This window comes from Balaenoptera musculus, chromosome 14 (assembly GCF_009873245.2).
Source record: "Balaenoptera musculus isolate JJ_BM4_2016_0621 chromosome 14, mBalMus1.pri.v3, whole genome shotgun sequence".
Taxonomy (NCBI): Eukaryota; Metazoa; Chordata; class Mammalia; order Artiodactyla; family Balaenopteridae; genus Balaenoptera; species Balaenoptera musculus.
In genome coordinates, this window is record NC_045798.1 from 26,761,733 (window position 1) to 26,783,315 (window position 21,583).

Sequence of the window (21,583 nt, forward strand, 5' to 3'; positions counted from 1 at the left end):
GGGCCAGGCTGAGTCTCTTCCCACAGGGAAGACTGCTGCTTGCCAGCCCTAGCTGCCCACCACAATCGTCGGCCTGGGCCCCAGGCCCAGAAACTCTGGTCTAGCAGGTGTAGGGTGGAGAGAAATGGGGATTTTTAGCAAGCTGCACAGTGAGAGGATGAGTTCCATTTCTAAACAATGCTCAGCTTCCATGAGGAAGATGCTAGTGGCCATGGCCCCAGCAGTGGGGGAAGGGGTGGCCTGGCCCCTCTTCCTGAGCCCGCAGGACGGGAGGCATGGAACCTGAGAGACCACCTGACCTGCCAGCTGTCAGCTAGTCCTCCTACTAATAATGCCCAGGGCTCATCAGAAAGGCTCCCCTGGGGATTATGAAGCCTGGGCAGATTCAGGAAGGGGAAGAAACAAATCTCACACCCACACTCCCACTCTGGTCCACTCCCCAAACAAAACGTAAGCTCCAAAAGAGGAGGCGCACAGCAGGGGTCAGGAAGCCCAGGAGCCCATGGTCACACGCAAATACAGTACCTGCTTAGTGATCAGGTGAGTGATCAGATGGGAAGCAGGGGATTGGAGAGGGGCGAGGCTCTGGGGTAAACAGGGCTCTCTATGTGCTGTGACCTTCCGGGCCTTGGCTCAAAGCACTAGAGTAAGATTCTTGTCTAGAAAACAGAAGAGACCACGTCCCGTAGCGCTGAGTCCTACCAAGCTAAAAAATGTTTAAACCAAATACAGACAGGAAAAAATTCCAAATAGAATTGTGAAATTAGACAGTCAAAAAAGAAGAAACAGGGACTTCCCTGGTGGTCCAGTGGTTAAGACTCCATGCTACCACTGCAGGGGGCACGGGTTCAATCCCTGGTCGGGAAGATCCTGCATCCCGCATGCTGTGCAGCAAGGCCAAAAAATTAAAAAAAAAAAAAAAAAAAAAAAAAAAAGAAGAAACAACAGAGAATAGATTCAATATTCATAGGACAAAATAAATTTTAAAATAATCTATAAATATACTTTACAGCTTCAGAAATCCACACACTAACAACACGAGGTACGGGTAATAAACACAAGAAAGTACATTTCAAAGGAAATTACAAAAATGTGGCAGGTAGGACTGTCCACCGTAACACGGCAGTGAGAAACAACCTTGCTCAAGAAACAGGGAGGAGGAGTGGGCGTGTTGGCAGGGGTGCAGGGCGGGCAACTATTATGCTCTGATATCAAGAGACACAGGAAGAAAGACGGGAGCCGCTCGGTGTGAGGAGGACAGCACCCCTGCCCCCCACCCTGCCCACCCCACCCGCAGGAGAAGACGGTGATACTGTGACAGCAGAGCTAGGAGGCTTGGGAAACCCAGAGCACGGTTACCGGGTAAGCTCAAGTCACCTCGCTGTCAAGTGACGCTCAGCAAAGATGACGAGGCAGGCGCCTTTGCACAGTTCTAACCAACAAGAAGTGGGTATAAGGCAGAAGTAAGAGAAACCAAGACAAACAAGCCGGCCATCCGGTCCTGTCATCTCCAGGGAATGCCAGGCACCCCCTGGGAGTTTCTCAACAGGGCGGCGCTAAGCCCTGCCCACTAGATGCCAGGCCTGTGACACTGCTCCGCCCAGCTGCTGAGAACCACTGACACTCTTGGGGGCCGGGACGCTGAAAGTCCTGAGTTGCACAAGACAGTCCCGCAGACATGAACCGTTCAGCCCGAAATGCCAATCACGCCTCCACCGAGAACAAGCTGAAGACCGACTCAAGTCATTCAGAGAAGAGATGGGGGTTTCCCTGGTGGCACAGCGGTTAAGAATCCGCCTGCCAATGCAGGGGGCACGGGTTCGAACCCTGATCTGGGAAGATCCCACATGCCGCGGAGCAACTAAGCCTGTGCGCCACAACTACTGAGTCTGCGCTCTAGAGCCCACGAGCCACAACTACTGAAGCCCACGCGCCTAGAGCCTGTGCTCTGCGACAAGAGAAGCCACCACAATGAGAAGCCCGCGGACCACAACCAAGAGAAAGCCCACGTGCAGCAACAAAGACCCAATGCAGCCAAAAATAAATAAATTAAATAAATTTATAGAAAAAAGAAAATAGACGGGTTCATCTGAAGGCCTGACAAACCCTCCAGTGTGACTGCAGCCTGTAACTGAAGATGAAGAACGGGGGAAGGAACGGCAAGGAGGCCACATCGATTCAGAGTTGGAACGTCTGACGGATGGTGGGAGAAAGAGGGGCCCAGCTCCAGAACAGAGTTGGGAAGACCAAAGCCAAGAACCACAGGGACTGACAAAACATGCCCCACAAAGCTCTGTGACAGTTCTGCGAGAGCAGTCGGGTCAGCTGCTTCAGGTGGATGGGATGATGCTGACAGGCCGAGAGAGACACCGGGGAAGGAGAACCAGACACTCACATGTCCCCCTCCTGGTGGGGAGCGGGCTTCCTGGGCAGGGTGAGTGGCGAGGGAGAGAGAGGGCTGCACTCCTCAAAGCCCAGAGGGGGACCTCAGCACGTCGCCGAAACTCCAGGCCAAAGCGTGGCATCGGGCACAAGCGACCACTGCCCGACAGCCCCGCGGGCACCAGCAGGGGACACGGCCCGGCCCCAGCAGGAGACTCGCTGGTCCCTGAGCAGAGACGGGGAGCAGGACACATTATACACAGCACACCCTCGTCTCACAATGCAGTGTACACATCTGAGCTGGGGAAGAATTAAAGTCTCTGTTTCTTTCCTTCTTTGATATTCGACTGTTTACAATCTCCCTGGGTAATCCTCACACACTGAGAAGCCCTCAGGGGCCAGTGGTTCCTAATCAGTGTGAGGCCATGGTCCTCTTTAAGAAATCCAGACATACTATGTGTAAAACAGATAACAAACAAAGACCTATTGTATAACACAGGGAACTATACTCAGTATTTTATAAAAACCTATAAGAGAAAAGAATCTGGAAAAGAACATATATATATGTGTATGTATAACTGCATCACTGTGCCGTACACCTGAAACACAAAACGGTAAATCAACCATACTTCAACAACAAAAAAGAAAAATGAAAAATGAAATCCAGACAGACATACAGAGGAAAAATCAGCTGTCTGAGTCACGGCTGCTTCAGATGTCAAATCAATGCTATGGACGGCAAGTGTCAAGGTAGGGAACGCTGGTACAGTTTTAAAAAAAGGCATACTTAACATCATGGTGTAATTTCCTATTTGCTAAATGGAAAAAGGCACAATGAGCCCCTAAAGAACTACAGAAAGTAGAGCTGAAGGTCTTCCTGGCTGTTGAAGCTGGGTTAAGAGAGCGGAGCTGCTCTGGGGACCTGCGGGGGTGTGGGGGAGGCCAACAGCTTCACGGGAGAGGCTGACACCAGCCCTGAGGGAGGGGGAGGATGGACCCTGGGGCAGAGAGGAGAATAGGTGTCCCCGTGGGAGATGCAAGCAGAGCAGTAGAAGGAAGGAACCCCTGGGTGGTTAGGGAAGCAACAGGAACAGAGCTTGGCTGGAAAGGCTACTAATTCTGGCGACTCGGCCAGGGTGTGGGTCCCAGGCGCAGGGGGGAGTGAGGGGAGCCTGACTCCCGTGGACCCACAGACTGAGAACCTCCAGAGAGCACCAGGCACCTGGGCCAGGGGTCCCAGGCCACAGTGAGGGGCACCCCTCCTTGAGAACAACCCAGCCTTCCAGCAAAGAAGAGACCAAGTCCCTGACTAACTCAGTGTCACTTCCACATCTGCAAACAAGCTCCTACCAGAGCAAAGGCCTCCCACCGGGCCAGGCACACAGAAGCAAGGCGAGGAGTCCCTCTGACAGCAACAAGTCTGCGCCGACAGAAACCCGGAAACCGGTCTGAACTTTTCTTAGAAGGTGCATGCTGTCTGTGACTTATATTGCTTATTCTACTGTTGAACCTTCTCTGCTGAACCTTCCTATGGGCGATAAAAGCAGAATATTTCAATCCCCAACCATTCTCTTCAACATTTATTTTATATATAATACACAGAAACAATATTTTGATTTGGTAGGTGGTTGCTTCAACAAATCATCAGTGGACCAGGAAGAGCAGAGGACTCTGGAGTCAGACAGGCCCAGGCTCAACCCAGCCCCACCCTTCATACCACCTGAAGCTCGAGTCTAGGAGTCTAGTCTTACGGTAGGAAGCTTACTCCACAGGGCCCTGCTGAGAATTACAAGAAATACTGGATGGTGCTGAAGCTGGCAGGAGGTACTCAATTAGGGTTCGGTTCATTCCCCTCCACAACTGTGTCACCACACTTCTTAAAATCTAAGAGTGTCAGGGCACCAACGTACATACTCCATCTGTTCTATATAACAGGACATACACATGATATGACATTGGTGTTGACAGCCTATGACCAGAGCTCACGGGGCCTTAAATTAGAAATAAAGATGTTTACAGTTGTTAGCACAAAGCTTTCAGAAATGACTTGATCCAATTAAAAAGACAAAGAAGCATAAGACAGGGGCCTGCCAATGGCGCATCACACTCCCCTCCACAGGGCATTGTCACCTTCAAAATCCCAACAAAACAGAACAGGAGGAGGCATGCTAGGGAAGATGCGGGCCTTTGTGCAAGAGGCGCACACCCCACGTAGCCACGTGAACAGCAGGAGCCAGACCCCGAGTGAGAAGCAGAGACCAGAGCCTCACGATGCCCCTGAGGGGGGCCAGGCCGACCCCGTCAGCTTTACGTGACAGGAGGGAAGGCTGGAGAGAGGCTGAGAAGGGCCCAGTCACAGACAGACCTTGGACAGGCTAGGGCCAGGACTAGAGCCCGAGCCAGAGCCATTGTTCCGTGTCCAGCCACAGAACGGTGGGCAAGGGGGGCGGGGGCTCCCATTCCCTGGTCAGGATCCTGGGGGCTGGCGGCCCTGGAACTGCACTTTCCCAGACTCTTGATGACAAAAGGACAAACACACGCAGCCTTCACCTGAGCCCTCCATTTACGGCGAGTCACCCCGCGACTGTTTCTTCTGTGCCAGGAACACTTCTAGGCTCTCCCATCCAGGCAAAATGAAACCCAGCAGGTAGAGCCCAACGTTCAAGGGAAAGTACGAGATCCCTGTCAAATACCAGCCACGCAACTGGTGGGACGTTAATAATTTGAAAGAGCTACTTCCTGCTTGTGGGACTGTATCAAAGTGACTAATTTTGACAGAAATGCACTTTCCAAGCTTGCACAAAGGAACCAGTGGCAATGACGCTCAATTATGACCTTAATGTAATTCAGTACACTGTAAATCTAAACATAAGTCTTCAAAGCTCCAGGACATGAGTCTCTTATTTCAGTGACTGCTCAGTCAAGGGGCCCCCACCACCACGTCTCCACAGCGAGCCAGTGGCTGGCGTGCCAGCTATGTCACACTCAGTTACTGCCACGATGGACACACTCAGCGATGGTCCTCACTCTATGAGGGAGTGTCACTGTCCCTTTGGAGTAATCAGGACACTGAGGCTCAGGGCGAGGACACAGATGAGCCCGCGGCAGAGATGAGGATCTGAACCAGGTCTTGGAGAACTCAGCCACAGCACGCTGCTCCAGGGAGCAGGCCGCCCACGCACAGTCATGCTAACAGGACATGGCTGCAGGGGACACTCAGCGCTGCCCACACGCTCTGGCCCACTCTGCACGGTGGCCTCACTCCGGGATGCGCGTGTGCCTCCAACTGAACGGGGGTGGGCCTGGCACTCTGACCTGCATCACACACTCTGGAGTTCAGTACCCCGGGATGGGGACGGGGACAGTCAGGTGGACCACACAGCGGATCCACCTGTAGAGTGGCTTTCCTGTGCTGAGTTTCCCAAAGATTGGCACGTGGGGTGGGCGGGGGGTGGGGGCGCACACATTTACAGACCATCTCAGGAAGGGCTCAGGGGCCATCTGACTTCGGAGCTACAGCCACTGCCCAGCCCGCTCAGACAGGGAGCACCAGCAGAAGCACTGGACCTGATGCCAGTCCCTGCTTTGGCTGCACATGTGTCCACTGGGCCAGGGGCTGTCCGGCACACTTCACCCCTTTGCTGAACTCGCTAGTGAGAAGCAGAAACAAAATCTGGCAAGATAAGGAGTACGGAAAACTCCAACTGATACAGGCCTGGAACTGTTCAAAACAGCACAAACCCCACCACCACCTAACCTGAGACGAACTCTACTCTCCATCCCGTCCCTTCTTACAAGCCCAAGGCAGCCGTGTGAAAAGCAGGAGAGAAACCCTGAGAGCAGGGAGCACCTGGCTGGCCCCACCCGTGGGTGGTGGCCGGTGGGTGGTGGCCGGGCCTCAGCCTCCCGCCTGCCAGGGCCCTGCAGCTCTGGACGCTAGAGACTGCGGCCAGGGCCTGGAGGAGCTGGAGCAGGAGACCAAAGGCACAGCGTCCTTGACGGGACCGTCAGCCCAGCTCAGCAGCCTCATTGGCCCACACACTCAGCACAGGAAAACACACGGGTGAGATTCTGAGACACTGATTTTGAATTCAAGAGCTGTGTCATTTTGCTGGAAAAAGTAAACATCTTTAAACAAAGACACGTTCGCACAGCTGTCTCAGGAAACCTCTCACTAACCCTAAGGAACAGGTGACTTCAAGATGCGGGAGGGCGTGTGGAGAGGGGGGCTTCCTGTCCTCCCTGCCCCAACCCACGACCCCCGAGGGCAGCACCATCTCCTCCAATCCCTCCCTCCCTCCCTCCCACCAGGCCACTCTCCTGGCTCCCGTGCTGACACCCACACTTAGTACATGCCAGGAGCTCTTCTGAGTGCTTGATATGTAGTAACTCAGTCTTCACACAGATGACATGACTAATGCACAGAGAGGTTAAGCAACTTGCCTGGGTTCACTCAACCAAGACGCGGCGGGTCAGGACACACGCTCCAGCACCTGAGCTCTTAATCGCTCTGCAGTATTCCACTCTCAATAGCTCTGCCCTGAATGGAAGACCCTTCCCTCCCCCTTTCTCCCGGGCGAGGGTGAGACTCACCCAAGCCCTCGAGAACACACAGGATGAGTCCGGACAGGAGACACATGCCAGCAGAGCCCTCACCAGCGAGTGGCCGCTTCTGGACGCCACACCTGGGGCTCCATTGGATCCTCAACTGAAAGGCACAGCGTCTCTCTGCCACCTGTCCTGAAACCCACCCGCGCTGGCCTCGTGAGGCCCCTCGTGGAGAGGCAGCTCTGCCAGCGGCCGAGCCGAGGGAGGGAGGGCGGGCTTGTCCTGGAGGGCCAGGCACGCTGGGCACGCTGAGGAGGGTAAAACCAGGTCAGTTCCCAGTGCTTCTGGAAAGCGCCACAGGGGTGGCCTCCCTAAAATTCAAGGAGGGGACCGAGCAAGGTCAGAAGCACATGGCCAGGGGTTACTACATCTGTTCTGAAGGATGAAAGCTCCTCACCCTCACCAGCTGCCCGGTCAGCTACTAAAGCCCTGCTCAGAGTGAAGGGCCAGACCAAGTTCGGCCTCCTCCCGCCAAAGGGGCTTACCCGCCCCTCCTCACTCCTCAGCTGGCAGGCGTCCAGCACACACCTTTGTTCTAGGCTGGGCCATTCTTCTCCCTCCTTCAGCTCCTTGAGGGCACAGCCCAGAGGAGACCCCCCATGGAGCTGAGTCAAGGAGTCGCCCTGGTGCAGAGACGAGTCGGGTTGCCACCAGAGACCGGGGAGTGCAGAGCTCGCGGGCCCAGGGGATCCCAGGGCAAGCGGGGGAGATGAGACTGACGAGCCCAACCCCGGACAGGACACGCTGAGGAGTGCGGGTCCTGCCCTACCGAACCTGGATCTGGTTTCTGGGGGCAAGGCCTGGGCGTGAGCACTTCTCTGCAATGCACTGCCGCTTAGGGATGACATGGGAGTGAGGAGCTGACTGGGGACAAGCACAAAGAACCCACTGAGCGATCCCAGGCAGGTGTCCACCACAACAGGGACGGCCTGCATGAAGGGCATGGCAGCGGAGACGCAGAAAAGACAGGCGGAGAAGGGAGATAAAGGCCTAGTTCAGCAGAATCTGGCAAGTGGCTCAATGTGGAAGGAAGGGGCGAGGCAGGTTCCCCCAGGTTCTTCCTTGGTGATGGAATAGACAAGTGGCCCATTAACTAAGGGAGGCAAGACAGACGTGGGGGCACAGGCGGGGCTCAGACCCGGAGGCCTGCAGGTCCTGCGCCATTCAAAGGAAAACTCCTGAGGAGGGGCGGGGGGGGGGGGGGGGGGGGGTGGGGGGGTGGGGTGTGGGGGACGACCAGAGTCCAGGCCCAGGAGGGATGGCTTTGTGGTTCTAACTAAGCTTTAATTCCCATTTAATTGCATCAAAGAAAAGAGAAGTTATCTCTTGAACATTTAGTGATACTTTCCAAGAGTGAGAATACTTTCAAGTGACCTGATGTAATAAAACACTAAATCAACAGCCTCTTAACTTAGAGTTGTAGCAAAATCAGAATAGGTCTAAGTACCCTGAGACAAGTGTTTTTGTTCTGGTGTACACCTCAAGAAAAGGTTCCAATATTGCAATAATGAGCATACTCTCTTTCCCAGGGCCTGTCCCAATTATCTCTTAAGAGAGAAACATTTACAAAGAATATCATTAAGGGAGGCTAAAATAGTCCCAACTCACTGCCATGCATGAATTTAGGGTAAAAAATGCTGTGCTTTCCTCAAGTCCCAAAAACCCAGTGGATTCAGAACACTGACACCATCTGTAAAACTCCCCTCACACACAACACACCCACCAGACACACTCACCGTTCCTTGTGTTCATTACCCAACCTCAGGGAGTACTACACCTGCACTCAAGAGCAAACTAGTTCACTGCTTAGTACAATGAATTCCAAGGAATGAACTGTTATTTAGCAACTCCTCCTACTCATTCACATGTGATTATGGGCTGAAAGTACACCAATATGGAGCTCTGAGTGAGCAGTATTTAAATAGCATTAACAGGTTGCTACAAATCTCAATTCCTTATCTCAAGAGTTATGCCATAACTAATACAATGTCACTCCTCTTTTAAATCTACAAATTTCCCCACGGAGAAAAGCCCTTCTGGGAAGATACCCAGCTGGAGAGCCCTTCCAGGAGATGTGTGCAATTGAGAGGCTAAAAAGAAATGAACAGACTGCAATCAATTTCCCTCAGCCACACCTACAGGTTTCACTTTTGTAGCTATTTCCCCTCCTGACTGAAGCAATGGTTACAATCTGGTGGTTGCCATCAATGCTGAATTAGCTGCTTGCAAATTAAAATGTATTTAATGTTTTATTAACATTGTAATTCCTAAAAAGTGTTCTGAAAAAGGCTAATCCTTTTGGCAATTGCTTTTTAAATTAAAGACTTTATCATATTCACTTTGCCTAAAATAACTTCTCAGCCTGATATATGCAAATCACTCTACTTTTAATAATGTATTTTACACTATCTGCAGATAGTCCATTGTTACAAAGAAATCTTTGACTCCAAGTGTCTCAGAAAATGGTTTTTGAGGAAATTTCCAGTTCTTTAAGATGCAATCCATTTGATTATTCAACATGTTTACTTTTCACCACTGAAAATTCCTTTTATTATCCAGCCCATGTACTGATCAACCTGATTCAATAAATTTTTTTTTAAATTAACCAGGCCTAAACACTGACTCTCAGAGCCAATGATTACCATCTTGTATCAAGCATCCCCTACTAAACTGAAAGAATCTCCAGCCAAGAGTCAGGAATCAACATACTCCTCCTCCGTGCATCCTTGGAATAAGAAAGGAGGCCATGTGACAAGGGGCGTGGAACTTGGGATATGGAGCCAGGGAGATGTAGCATCTCATCTCTCCCCAGGATGGTCCGCTAAGCCTCACAACCTTCTGGTTGGTAAAATAAAGATGACAACACACTACCTTTAAGAATTTTGAAAACATAAAAAAAACTTACGTAAACGATCTAGCACTTAACAAGTACTCAGTTAATGTTACATATTTTTTCCTAAGCTCTAATTTTTTTGAAACACAAAAATAATTGAAAAACCATAGTAACTCCCCTCTCAGACCCCTGGGAGCCTGGGAGCCCCAAACTGGGTCAACTGGCCTAGACTAAGGGACACCAGGATGAATTAGGTCAAGATCCCTGCCCTTGAGGAACTCAGACCCTGGTAGGAAAGGCAAGTCTAACACAAATCCGATTGTGACAAGTGCTCAAAAAGAAACATAAAGAAAGTGCTGTGGTCACACAAAGGCGGAAACAACTCATTCTGATGGGGGAGGCGAGGCCTCAGAGTAGCTGGCCTCGGAGTTGAACCCAGGACTTCCCTGGAAGGGGATGAAAGGAGGGGAAGGCAGCTTTTCTCAGGGAGAGCAAACAGCGTGTGCAAAGGCCACCTAAGGGCCAGGGGCTCTCGGGTCAGACAGAACTAGTCACATCACAGCTCACTTTCTCCCTAGCTAGAAAACTGGGGCAAGCCAGCGATTCTCCCTGCATTCCATTTTCTCACCTACAAAATGGGAATAATAGGGTCTACTTCACAGGGAGGATTACACACCATCATGAACATGAAGTACGGAGCTGCACAAAGTCAAGGCTAAGGAAAATGGCAGTTACGGTGATTAGGTGCAAGAGTGAGAGCGAACCAAGGAGCAGGAGGTGTGGCTGAACAGATTACTTTCCAGCAGCCTAAGGGTGTTGCTGCCAGGAAGTTAGGATTAACTTCCGAGGACAATAAAATCACGGAGGTTAGGACAGGCGCATGAAAGGATTAAATATCTGCTTTAGAAAAAGAACTGTGGTGGCCAAGAAGGCGAGTCAGAGAAGGAGAGAACTCAGAAAGGCACCTGAGAGGTGAGGGTATGGATTCAAGTAATCTCGGTAAGGTTAGAGAAGAAATCAGAAACTCAAGAAACCTTTAAAGTAAAATCCGAAAGGCATCAAGGATGACTGCCTCTGGGAAGTAGAGTAGGGAAATAAATGAATAACAGTCTTCCCCTCCGGACGACTGTGTGGACGGTGGTGTCACTGACAGAGAAGAGAGAAGTCTGGACTCTGCTGACTCTTCTTTTGTGCCCACTTCCAATCGTCTTATGAAGTTCAAAGTCGTGTCTAGTCCTTAGGGAACAAAAGAAAGGAAACGTTCCCAGGGAGGGAGGGCCCGGAGGCTGGGACTCCAAACTCAACGTCTGGCTCTCCGGAGCACTGCTCTGCCCAGGAGGAACCCCAGCCCTTTATCTCCCCCCAGGAAGCCAGCTCCTGGGCCCTTTTGATTTTCGGCCCGGTGCAGCCCGGCAGCACCACCGGCAGGGTGGCCGACTCGCAAACCTAGGCGAGATCGGCTCCGGGGGACGCCGGCAAACACACTCGAGAAAGGACTGGGCCCGGGTGGCATCTGTGCTCCTCACCCGGGGAGCCAGCGAGCAAGAATGCACCCCGCCGCGTTCAAAATACAAAGTACCAAGTTATTTTTATAAACTTTGGTCGGTTTTGACTCCCACCCCCACCCCCAAAATGGCACTTTGCTCCAGCAGGGCCCGGAGCGCGGATGACGAGGACCGGGCAGGAGGCCCGCGCCGCGGCCGGCCGCCCCCCGCCCTCCCGCTCCCCTGCAGCCCGGGGCCGAACTTGCCGCTGTGTGACTCTGCAGTCGCAGCGACAGTGTGCCGGCAGTCGCAGCGACAGTCTGCCGGCCCCCGCGCACCCCGATCGCCCGCGGCAGCCCGGCCTAACTTTCGCCCGCCGGCCCCCGCCCCGAGCCCCCCGCCCGCCCGGCCCGGCGGCTTCCAGCCCGGTGTGCTATGGCCCAGGGCGGGGCAGCTCCGCGGCGCGGGCTCTGCGCTCGGGCCTCCCGCGGGCGCCCGATGGGCCCCCCGCTGCCTCCGCCGCCGCGCGGAGGGAGCCCGCGGACCGGGCGGGGCAGCCGGACGGACGACGAAGGGCCGGGGCGGCGCGGCCTGGCGCTCCCTCCTGGGCTGCGGCCTAGCGGCCACCTTAGTCCCCTCATCGCACGGCCCTGGGCGGCGGCACCACGCGGGGCAGGGGGCGGCGGCGCCCCGAGGGGTCCGGGCGGCCGCGCGGCCCCGGCCGCCGCCGCTCCCCGGCCGCCCGCCGGCGCCGGAGAATGGTCTTTACCTTCATCAGCCTCCTGCTGGCCGCCATCTTGGCTCTGGTGCTGCTGCTGGCCCAGAATGCATCGCGGCGGCCGGCGCCGGAGCCCCCGCACTTCCTGGAGCGGGGGAGGGGCGGCGGCGCGGGCGGGCGAGGCGCCTACTGTGTGCGGGCGCGGTGTGGGCACGGCGCCGGGGCGCAGGGACCGGCGGGGACCCTGCCTTTGCGGGGCGCCCAGTGCGGTGGCACTGGGAAACAGGGCCTGGCACATAGTAGGTGCACAGTGATACTGGCCGCGGGAGATGGGTGAAGGGGCAGGATTATTTCAAGCACCAATCAGCGCCGAGGTGATGGGAAAGTGACTGTGGGAACCTGCTTTTCTCATGGGCGGGGGCGGGGGTCAGGGAGCCTCACTGAGGAAATAGTGTAATTATAGCTAACACTCACCACAAACAGCCCCATTTCGCAGGAAACAGAAGCATAGTGGAGGCCAAGGGTTTGCCCAAGGTCATGCAACCCACAAGGAGCAGAGCCTGATTCTGTTCCAGACGGGGCTGCTGGCTCCACAGCCACCACCGGGACCTGAAGGGTGGGGAGGAGCAGCTCTGAGGACGGAAGGGCAAGCCCATGGTCAGATGCATGCGTGTAAGGAGAAGACTGGTTGGAGAATGGAGGATGAGGTAGGTAGGGGGTAAGAAGGGGAGCAGGGCCATGTACAACCTGTTTGTGGCCATCCAGGCAAAGAGGTGATGGTGGTTTGGACCTCGGTGGCAGTGCAGGCAAAGTGGAGGGTGCAGCTTCAGATCATTCAGGCCTTGTGAAGGAGTTTTTCTCCATTCTAAGAGCAGTTGGTTTCCCACTAGAAGACAGAGGAAAAGAGCACTGGAGATGGATAGCCTGGAATAGAGCCGGCCTCCCACACAGAGACCTGAGAGCCCAGGCTTAACACGGGGAGAGAGTGGGGGAGAAACTAGATGATAAGCCTCATGCAATGAGGACCCTGCCTGTCCTTTATCTCCCCCCAGGGCTGTCACACAGTGGGTGCTCCTAAACATTTGGCAAATGTGGGACTTCCCTGGCGGTCCAGTGGTTAAGACTCCCCGTTTCCACTGCAGGGGGCGCAGGTTCGATCCCTGGTTGGGGAACTAAGATCCTGCATGCTGCACAGCGTGGCCAAAAACAAAAAACAAAACAAAAAACAAGGGACTTCCTTGGTGGCACAGTGGTTAGGACTCCACGCTCCCAATGCAGGGGACCCGGGTTCAATCCATGGTGAGGGAACTAGATCCCACATGCATGCCACAACTAAGGGTTCGCATGCCACAACTAAGGAGCCCACATGCTGCAACTAAGACCTGGCGCAACCAAATAAATAAAAACAATAACAACAAGACACATTTGGCAAATGTATGAGGGACTCCATCAGTTACTCCCTAGAGCCGCAGGGGACCTGGGAGCCTGGCCTGGGAAATGACTCTATGGTCCTCCTGTGCACTGGGCCTGGTGCTTAGTGGGCCCAGGTCAATGAAAGAACACAGTTCTATTGGGAACTGCTTCCTCAGAGGGAAGGGGACCCTGCCCTGAAGAAATCCCAAGCCAGCTGAGGAAGTGCAGTGCATACTCTTCACCTTGACGTGCTAAACCAGGAATAGAGGGGTGGGATTGGAAGAGGCCTAGTGCCAAGAACTAACCTTTGCTGCAGCATCTCCTGTATCCTCACCCCCATGGCAAGATGGCTCCCTGGCACCCACTTTGCAAGTGGGCACAGGCCCTGGGCAGCAGAAGGCCATAAACAAGCACACAGTCCCGGTGGGAAAGCTGCCTGGACTTTGGGACCCTTCTCTGGGTCTTAAACCTTCATTGTTCCGCACAGCAGTCCTGGCTTCTGGTCACACCAGCTCCCCTCCACTCAGCCATCCTGTTCATCCAGACCTGACCTTTCTGTGCTACCTTCCCGAGCCTCCAATCAAGAGTGACCTCTTCGGTGGGGCTTCCCTGGTGGCGCAGTGGTTGGGAGTCTGCCTGCCAATGCAGGGGACACGGGTTCGAGCCCTGGTCTGGGAGGATCCCACATGCCGCGGAGCGACTAGGCCCGTGAGCCACAGGTACTGAGCCTGCGCGTTTGGAGCCTGTGCTCCGCAACAAGAGAGGCTGCAACAGTGAGAGGCCCGTGCACCGCGATGAAGAGTGGCCCCCGCTCGCCGCAAATAGAGAAAGCCCACGCACAGAAACGAAGACCCAACGCAGCCAATAATAAATAAATAAATAAATAAATAAATAAATAAGAGTGACCTCTTCAGGACTTCCCTGGTGGCGCAGTGGTTAAGAATCCGCCTGTCAGTGCAGGGGACACGGGTTCGAGCCCTGATCCAGGAAGATCCCACATGCTGCAGAGCAACTAAGCACATGTGCCACAACTACTGAAGCCCGGGCTCCTGAAGCCTGTGCTCCTCAACAGGAGAAGCCACCACAATGAGAAGCCCGTGCACCGTAACGAAGAGTAGCCCCTCCTCACCACAACTAGAGAAAGCCCGCGCGTAGCAATGAAGATCCAATGCAGCCAAAAATATAATTAATTAATTAATTAATTAAAAAAAAAAAAAGAGTGACCTCTTCCTCCTCTCCCTCCTCCTTCTGGGTTCCAGGCCCTTCTGCTCAAACTCACCACATGCTGCTCCTTTCTCCAATCAGCACAGGTCCTGGGTGCTCACCTCTAGGTTCAGGGAGGAGATACAGGTCCCTGCCCTCAAGGGGCTTGTCACACCCTGGGGAGGCACCAAGGAAAATGACAGAGGTGTGAGGGTTTCTTGAGGCACGCAGGCTCAGACAGGGGCCCTTCAGAGTACACGGGAGGGGCCGGGAACAGGAGGAGGCATTGCATCAAGAAGGAAGTGCCTCTGGCAAGGCAGGGACTTGGCAATGGTATTCACACTCCACAGGGCCGAAGGGATGCCGGACCTTGGGCTGGACATTTACACCCTCCACTGAGCTCATTGGCACCGCAGGGCTGTGCGCTTAGATGTTCTGTCTCACAGGGGAGGAAGCTGAGACTCTGAGAGAAGTAGCTTGCCCTGCCTCGCCCAGCTGGGAGGAGGGCTCCAGGAGTAGACCCGGATGTGGTCCATGTGGTGAGGCTCTGCCTTGACCTCCCTCTGCCGGCCCAAACCCTCGAGTCCCGCATCCTTACCTGCCCATAGCCTGTGCCCTGGCCTCTGCCCACACTGCCCCCACTGCCCAAGGTGACTGTATCCTTTCCTCCCCCAACACCGCCTTGTCCCTCTGCAACTGCCAGTCAGGCCTCAGCACATGACTTGCCACCCTGCTTGGGGAACTTGATGGCCTGCAGTGTGCTGGGTCCTGCCGGTGCCGACACACAAGCCTTCCTTTGACACCCCCAACCATCCTCTGAGGTCAGAACTGTCAGCCCCATCGAGAGGAAGAAACTGAGGCTCAAGGGGTCAATCAAGCTTTTCTCAGCTCCCTGGCCATCTAAGGGTCCAGTCCAAGTCTGCTCCTGGACTGTGTGGGGTAAAGTAAGGGCTGGGAGACTCAGCCAACCCAAAGGGCTCCCTCTTTCCCTCCTTCCCTGCTATGCCCCCCTACTCTCCCTCCTTCCTTCCTCCCTTCCTTCACAAACCCCATTGGAGGATTTCTGTTTAGTGAATGAAGAAATTAACATGGCACCTGCCCCCCACCCTCAGCCCAGACCAGACTGGGTGCTCAGCCAGACTGGGTGCTCCTTTGATGAAGCAAAGACCGTCCCCTGACCTAGAGCAATGGCCAAATGACTGGACGAAAGGTCTTGCCACTAGTGTCAGTGGGAGATGGACAAGGCCTCGAGCTTCAGGCTATGGAGAGAGAAGGGTGGTCGGAATAGGCCCAGAGTGGAGAGGAATGCAGATGCAGAAGACAGAGGATGGGTCTGTCCTGGCAACAGCGGGCAGCTGCAAGGCAAGATGCTGCTGGCAGCCCCTCGGGGTCCTCGGGAGGCAGCAGCTTGGGGATTACGATGGCACCCGGGTGGCTGGAGCCCATGGGCAGGCTCTGATGGCACCAGTTCAGAGCCCAGACTTGGGTCGCATGGACCAAGGCAGTTTCCTCCTCTGAAGAGGACAGTGCCAGCCTCCCCACCTGTGGTGGGACCTCAGGCGTCAGGCCTGTCATGTGCAGGTGGGGGTGGGGGTGGGCTGGCCATCCACGGGGGCGCACGTGTGGGGAGTGAAGCTGAGGCTGCCAGGTGAGAGGCCAGCCCAGCAGGCCAGGGAGCCCCAGCCGGAGAGCTGGAAGCTGGCACATGCTGTCGCTGCCCGCCCGGGAGGGCGTGGACTGGCCAGAACAGGCAGCAGGGCCCAGGAGTGGAGGCAGAGAAGATATCCATCCAGGAAGGGCTGGTGCTGGGGATGCCAGGCCTCCCACGACCTGGAGCAGGAAGCCCTGGGTGGGCTGCAGCTGAGTGACCCTTCCCCTCTGAGCCCCAGTTCCTCCTCAGGCACACAAGGACCATGACAGACTGAGAGGGGCCGGGGGCTTGACAGGTCTCTCCGCCCGAGATCCAGTCTCAGCTCTGGGCAGCCCTTGCTCTCCTGCCTCAGCTCAGCTGGGGTCTTCTCCCCGTTAGCACCACCCTCAGCCCGCAGCACTGGCCCACACTCCGAGTTCACTACTTTCCTTTGCCATATTTGTGTTTAATGCCTGTGTCTGCCCTTGGACTGTAAACTCCACGAGGACAGAGGCCACATCTGGTCAGCCTGCCTCCGTCTTTAGTCGCGTATTCACTGAGAGTGGACCATGTACTGGGCACTGTTCTAGACGCTGAGGAGGTATCAGAGGACAGACAGAAAACACATTGATGACTCACACATAAGAGAAGTGGGCTGGAAAGCTGGGGCTACTGTGGCCACAGAGGTTGGGGGCTTAAAACCCTCCAGGGGGCTCTCAGGATGGAGCCCAGGGCCCTCACCAAGGCCTCAAGCTCTGCAAAACGCAGGGCGTGGGTGGCAGAGGAGGGATGCGAATCAGCATCCCAGGACCCCACACGACCCAGAGGTCACACGTGGAGCACAGGGCTGGTGATGTGGGGCGAAGCCAGATGTGACGGGCATGTGCCCCCTCTCAGGATCAGTGGAATCATGGGGTGTTGGGGCAGTGGTGTCTGTGCCCATAATAGACAGGAGGGTCTCTAACCCAGAGGTTCTCAAACTTGTTGCCAGCAGCACACCTTTTTTTCTTTTTTTTTGGCTGCGCCATGAGGCTTGTGGGATCTTAGTTCCCCGACCAGGGCTCGAACGCGTGCCCCCGGCAGTGGCAGCACCGCTGAGTCCTAACCACTGGACCGCCAGGGAATTCCCAGCATACCTCTTTAAACACTATTAAAAAACACTATTCAACCAAAGTCCTCCTTAGAACCTGACAAATGACACGAATGAGTGGCCGTGTCCTGTAGGGGCAGTGTTTCCCCTTCAGCTCTGGCATATCCTTCCCACCCCTACAGTATTTTCCAGGAGCCCCGGAACCTAAAGGAGCCCAGTTTGAAAACTACCCATATAATCTATCCCATTCATGTTTTAGGGAAGAAAGCTGAGACCAGAGAAAGCAGTCAAGTTCCCCGAGCTCAGAGTCCATGGGGGTGGCAGGCAGGTCACTGGACAATCAGTGCACAATGTGACAAGTGTGGGATGGCAGGAGCCGGGCACCGGGGCAGCACAGTTTGCTCATCCACTCAACCACATTCCAGAATGCCTCCGATGGGCCTTGGATGGCGCTGTGGGGCTCCCGGGGACTCAGGCTGGGGTCCGCCTCCTGGGTTGAAGCCTGCCCTCCTGCCCTGACTGTTGGCGGCCCTGCTTGGGGCTGCAGCAGGACGTCCAGGCTGTGGCGCCCTGCCCAGTGCCCCGAGGCGACTGTCCAGCTTTGCCACAGCTGCCCACGTGCCCTGGCAAGCCACCTGCTCCCGCTGAGCCTCAGGGCCTCGGCCTCTGTCAAACAGAGCAGTGCTGAGGGTCCCGTGGAGACATGCTCCCCGTGGCTCCAAGACCACCTGGACTGTCCCCATGTTTCACCTTCCCCCTTCCCCCCATCCACCTCTCCTCTCACAGAGAACATCTGGAACCAAAATTCCCTGTGTTCTTGCCACTTGCCACTGCCCAATGGCATCTCCCATGGCGCATCAGGGTTCAAGGGAACCTAGTTTGAAAAACTTGAGTATTAGGAGTTCCCTGGAGGCTTAGTAGTTAGGACTCCATGCTTTCACTGCCCAGGGCCTGGGTTCAATCCCTGGTCAGGAAACTGAGATGCCACAAGCCTTGCAGCGTGGCCCCAAAAAAGAAAACAAAACAAACAACAACAACAAAGAAAAACATGAGTACAACAAAAAAGGTGGAGCCCATAGAGCCAAGTGCTGAATGAACACAGAAAGTGCTTCTCTGAGCCTCGGTTTTCCCACCTGCGAGATGGGTTCAATGTCCTCTACCTGCCTACCTGGGGAAAGTACTGTGTAAGTGAGAGGGCCGTCTGTCTGTCTTGCACCAGGAGCAACCCAGGAAGGTCAGTCACAGAAGAGAGGCTGGGAGGGGGGGGAAATTCACTCTGAGGGTCCTGTGGGTGGCTCGTGGCTAGACAGCCATCCTCAGAGCAGCAGAGCCTGAGCTGTGAGAGGGCCCAGGTGCCACCGGGCCAGGTTGGCACCATACCCTGAGAAGCAGTGGTGTTGCTAATGGGATCACAGCATTAAAGACTGGATGCAAATGGCCGGGTACCAGATGTCCATCCGCATTTCCCAGGAGCTATGTGGTACCACAGCAGGAAGGGCAGGGAAGAGCCGGACTTAAGTAGGGGTCCCAGGCTCCCAACCACACAGGTGGCCAGGCTAAGGGAAGCCCTGTGTGTGTGTGTGTGTGTGAGTGTGTGTGCGTGTGTGTGTGTGTGTGTGCGCGCGCGTGTGCAGGCGTGCGCATGTTCCACAGCTTACGATCCTGCCAACACCTCTCCTGAGACCTGAGCCTCACTCCCGGCCCAGCCTGATGCCTCTGCCCAAGGCCCCAGTGGGCAGCCTTGAGCCTGGGGTCCTCACCCTTGCTGCCAGGTGGTACCTGAATGGGGGAGGCAGACAGGCCAGGTGGCCAGGTGAGGATGTGCTCTTCATGCCCTGCCTGCCTGCCTGGCCCTGGGTACCTCCTTTCTGGGGAGGGACTTTCTTACCCCTCCTCTGAGCCCGCTCTGGGCAGAGACACACGTGTATTAGACATGTCCCTGCTCCAAAAGGAGAGGCACCATGTGGTGTGATCTGAGCTGCAGAGTCCTGGGTCGCCCAAGCCCAGCCTGGAGAGTCAGGGAAGGCTTCCTGGGGGAGGAACTGCTAAGCAGAGGCCAAAGGATAAGATAAGGTTAGTAATAAGTGAGTGGACAAAACCAGGGTTGTGTGGGACCCACTAATCAGCCTATCACCTTGAGCAGAACTCTTAACCCACTGGGGCTTGGGACTTCTCATCTGTCAAATGGGTGGTTTGAATACTGTATGGCAGGGAATTCTCTGGCGGTACAGTGGCTAGGACGCCATGCTTTCACTGCCGAGGGCGCAGGTTCAATTCCTGATTGGGGAACTAAGATCCTGCAAGCCTTGTGGTGGTATGGCAAATAAATAAATAAATAAATACCGAATGGCAAGCATTAGCATGGAGCATGGCACATGTTATTTTTGTGTCGGGCCAGGTTGGTATCCCAGCAGGGGAAACAACACATGCAAAGGCCCAGAGGCCTTTGAGCCAGGGGAATTCTTCAGACTCCTGGAAGAAGCTTGTGAAGGTCCAGGCCAAGTCCTAGATGGGGAGATAGGAACTTGTGCAGACCTCAGTGCAGCTCCTACTATACACCCAGCCCTCGGCCAACAGAGTCCTGGTGTGCCTCCAACCCTGGGAGGCTGGTGCTACCAATATACACATTGTGAAGAGGCTGAGAGGTGAAGTCATCAGTGATCCCTCAGCCAAAAAGTGGCAAAGCCTGGATGGACGCCCCAGACTCTGAGGCTTCCCACCTGCCCTGAGGTATATGGAGTGAGTCCCAGGGAACTCAGAGAGTACCTGGGCTGCCTCCACCATGGAGGCCCTGACTGACTTCAGCCAAATTCCTACCTTGCAGACCTCAGTTTCCCTAGCTGTGAAAGAGGGACTAGAATTAAAATCAGTGAGCTGCTAGAGAGCCTTGCTCTGGGCACTGTATACTCTTACCTCCTTGAAACCTCACAGAGGAAATGGATGCTCAGAGAGGTCAGGAAACTCTGGGAGGTCACACAGCAAGGGAGGGAACTGCATTATTAGCCCATTTTACAGAAGAGAACATGGGAGCAGCTCAAAAAGCTTAAGGACTATTTGCTTCCAAAGTCCCACCAGCCCTAACCATCTGACACACTGCCCCTTGGAGAGCCATGGAAAGTTCTCTGGCCTTGCTGTATCCAGGGAGGTGGTGTGGGGACCCAGCAGGGCCCATACAGGCCTTTGGCTTTACTTTTTGGGAAAGCAGGTAGCCCCCGGCACTCCTGAGCCTGACCAAAGGGCAGGTTGGGCCCTCATGGTGGCCCCATCCTTCACCTCCCTCCCTGCCTCTCCAACTGGCCGTCCCTGCCTCCGGGTTCCACTTGACCCTCTTATCCTTCTGCAGATGTGAAATGTAAGGCTCCCCACTGAGAGAAAGACTGGGTAGGGGTCCTCCCACCTGCGACCCTGAGATTGACCAGATGGCATCAGAGTGCCCATGGAATCTGGAGGCAGAATTTTGCAGGTTTGAATTCCAACTTAGCTACTTCTGGGCCGTGTGACTGTGGGGAGGCCCTTATTTCTCCGAGCGTCCTTGCGGGATGATTGTGAAAATGAACCAAGAAATCACAGGTCAGGGCTATGGTCCTCGAAGGAGCACTTGTCCCCTGTCTCGGCTGGCACCACGCCCAGGCCATGGGCTTGAGACTTCTCTGTAAAATGGGGATAGGAGGTTTAAACAGATAATGCACGCAAGTCCTCGGAAGGGGTCCTTGGATGGGTAGGCACAGTGGAGGTGCAGGAGCCAGATGCCCCCTCCTCTGGGTGAGCCCAGGGCACACCCCCAAGTTTGGGCGTATCCTGTTGCAGTTTCCAGCCACCATACCACCTGAATCCATTGGTGATCTTGAGCCAAACACTGAGCCCCCTTTCTCTAGGCCCAGAGAAGCAGCTCAGGCTTCCCACGGGTTCCTTGGCCTGAAAGGGGTTGTCCAGTGCCTGGAAGAGGGCCGGGGTGGGTCGTAAGGGATATGGTGCCAGGAGCAGGGAGAGGCCTGGGGCCAGCGAGACTCGTGGGCATCCTGGGAAGGACAGGGGCTGTGTCCAGCCTGGGCGTCTAGAGCCCAGCGCCAACATAGGCAGCCGGGAGAGGAGCACGGGCTAGCCGCGCCCACTGCAGAGGGTGGGAGAACGCGCCCAGAGGCGGAAGGGGCGCGCGGAACCCTCAGGAACCCCGGAAGGGGCTCGTGGGACGGTTGGCCGCGGCCAGGGCAGCAGCCGTTGG

At 55.2% G+C, this 21,583-nt stretch overlaps 1 protein-coding gene across 3 annotated transcripts in view; it reads right to left on the minus strand.

Annotated features, from left to right (window-relative positions):
* The window catches only part of UBE2L3 (ubiquitin conjugating enzyme E2 L3), a 44,254-nt gene extending 32,025 nt beyond the window's left edge, over positions 1-12,229 (minus strand). The window contains exon 1 of one of the 3 annotated variants that reach the window (XM_036822969.1): positions 12,077-12,229. In XM_036822969.1, the coding sequence (XP_036678864.1) occupies positions 12,077-12,103 (27 nt within the window). In that variant the 5' untranslated portion in view covers positions 12,104-12,229. Of the gene's footprint in view, positions 1-3,732; positions 3,906-12,076 lie in introns of those variants that run through there. The other 2 variants (XM_036822972.1, XM_036822971.1) reach the window with 2 other exon arrangements.
* Positions 12,230-21,583: the final 9,354 nt, after the last annotated feature.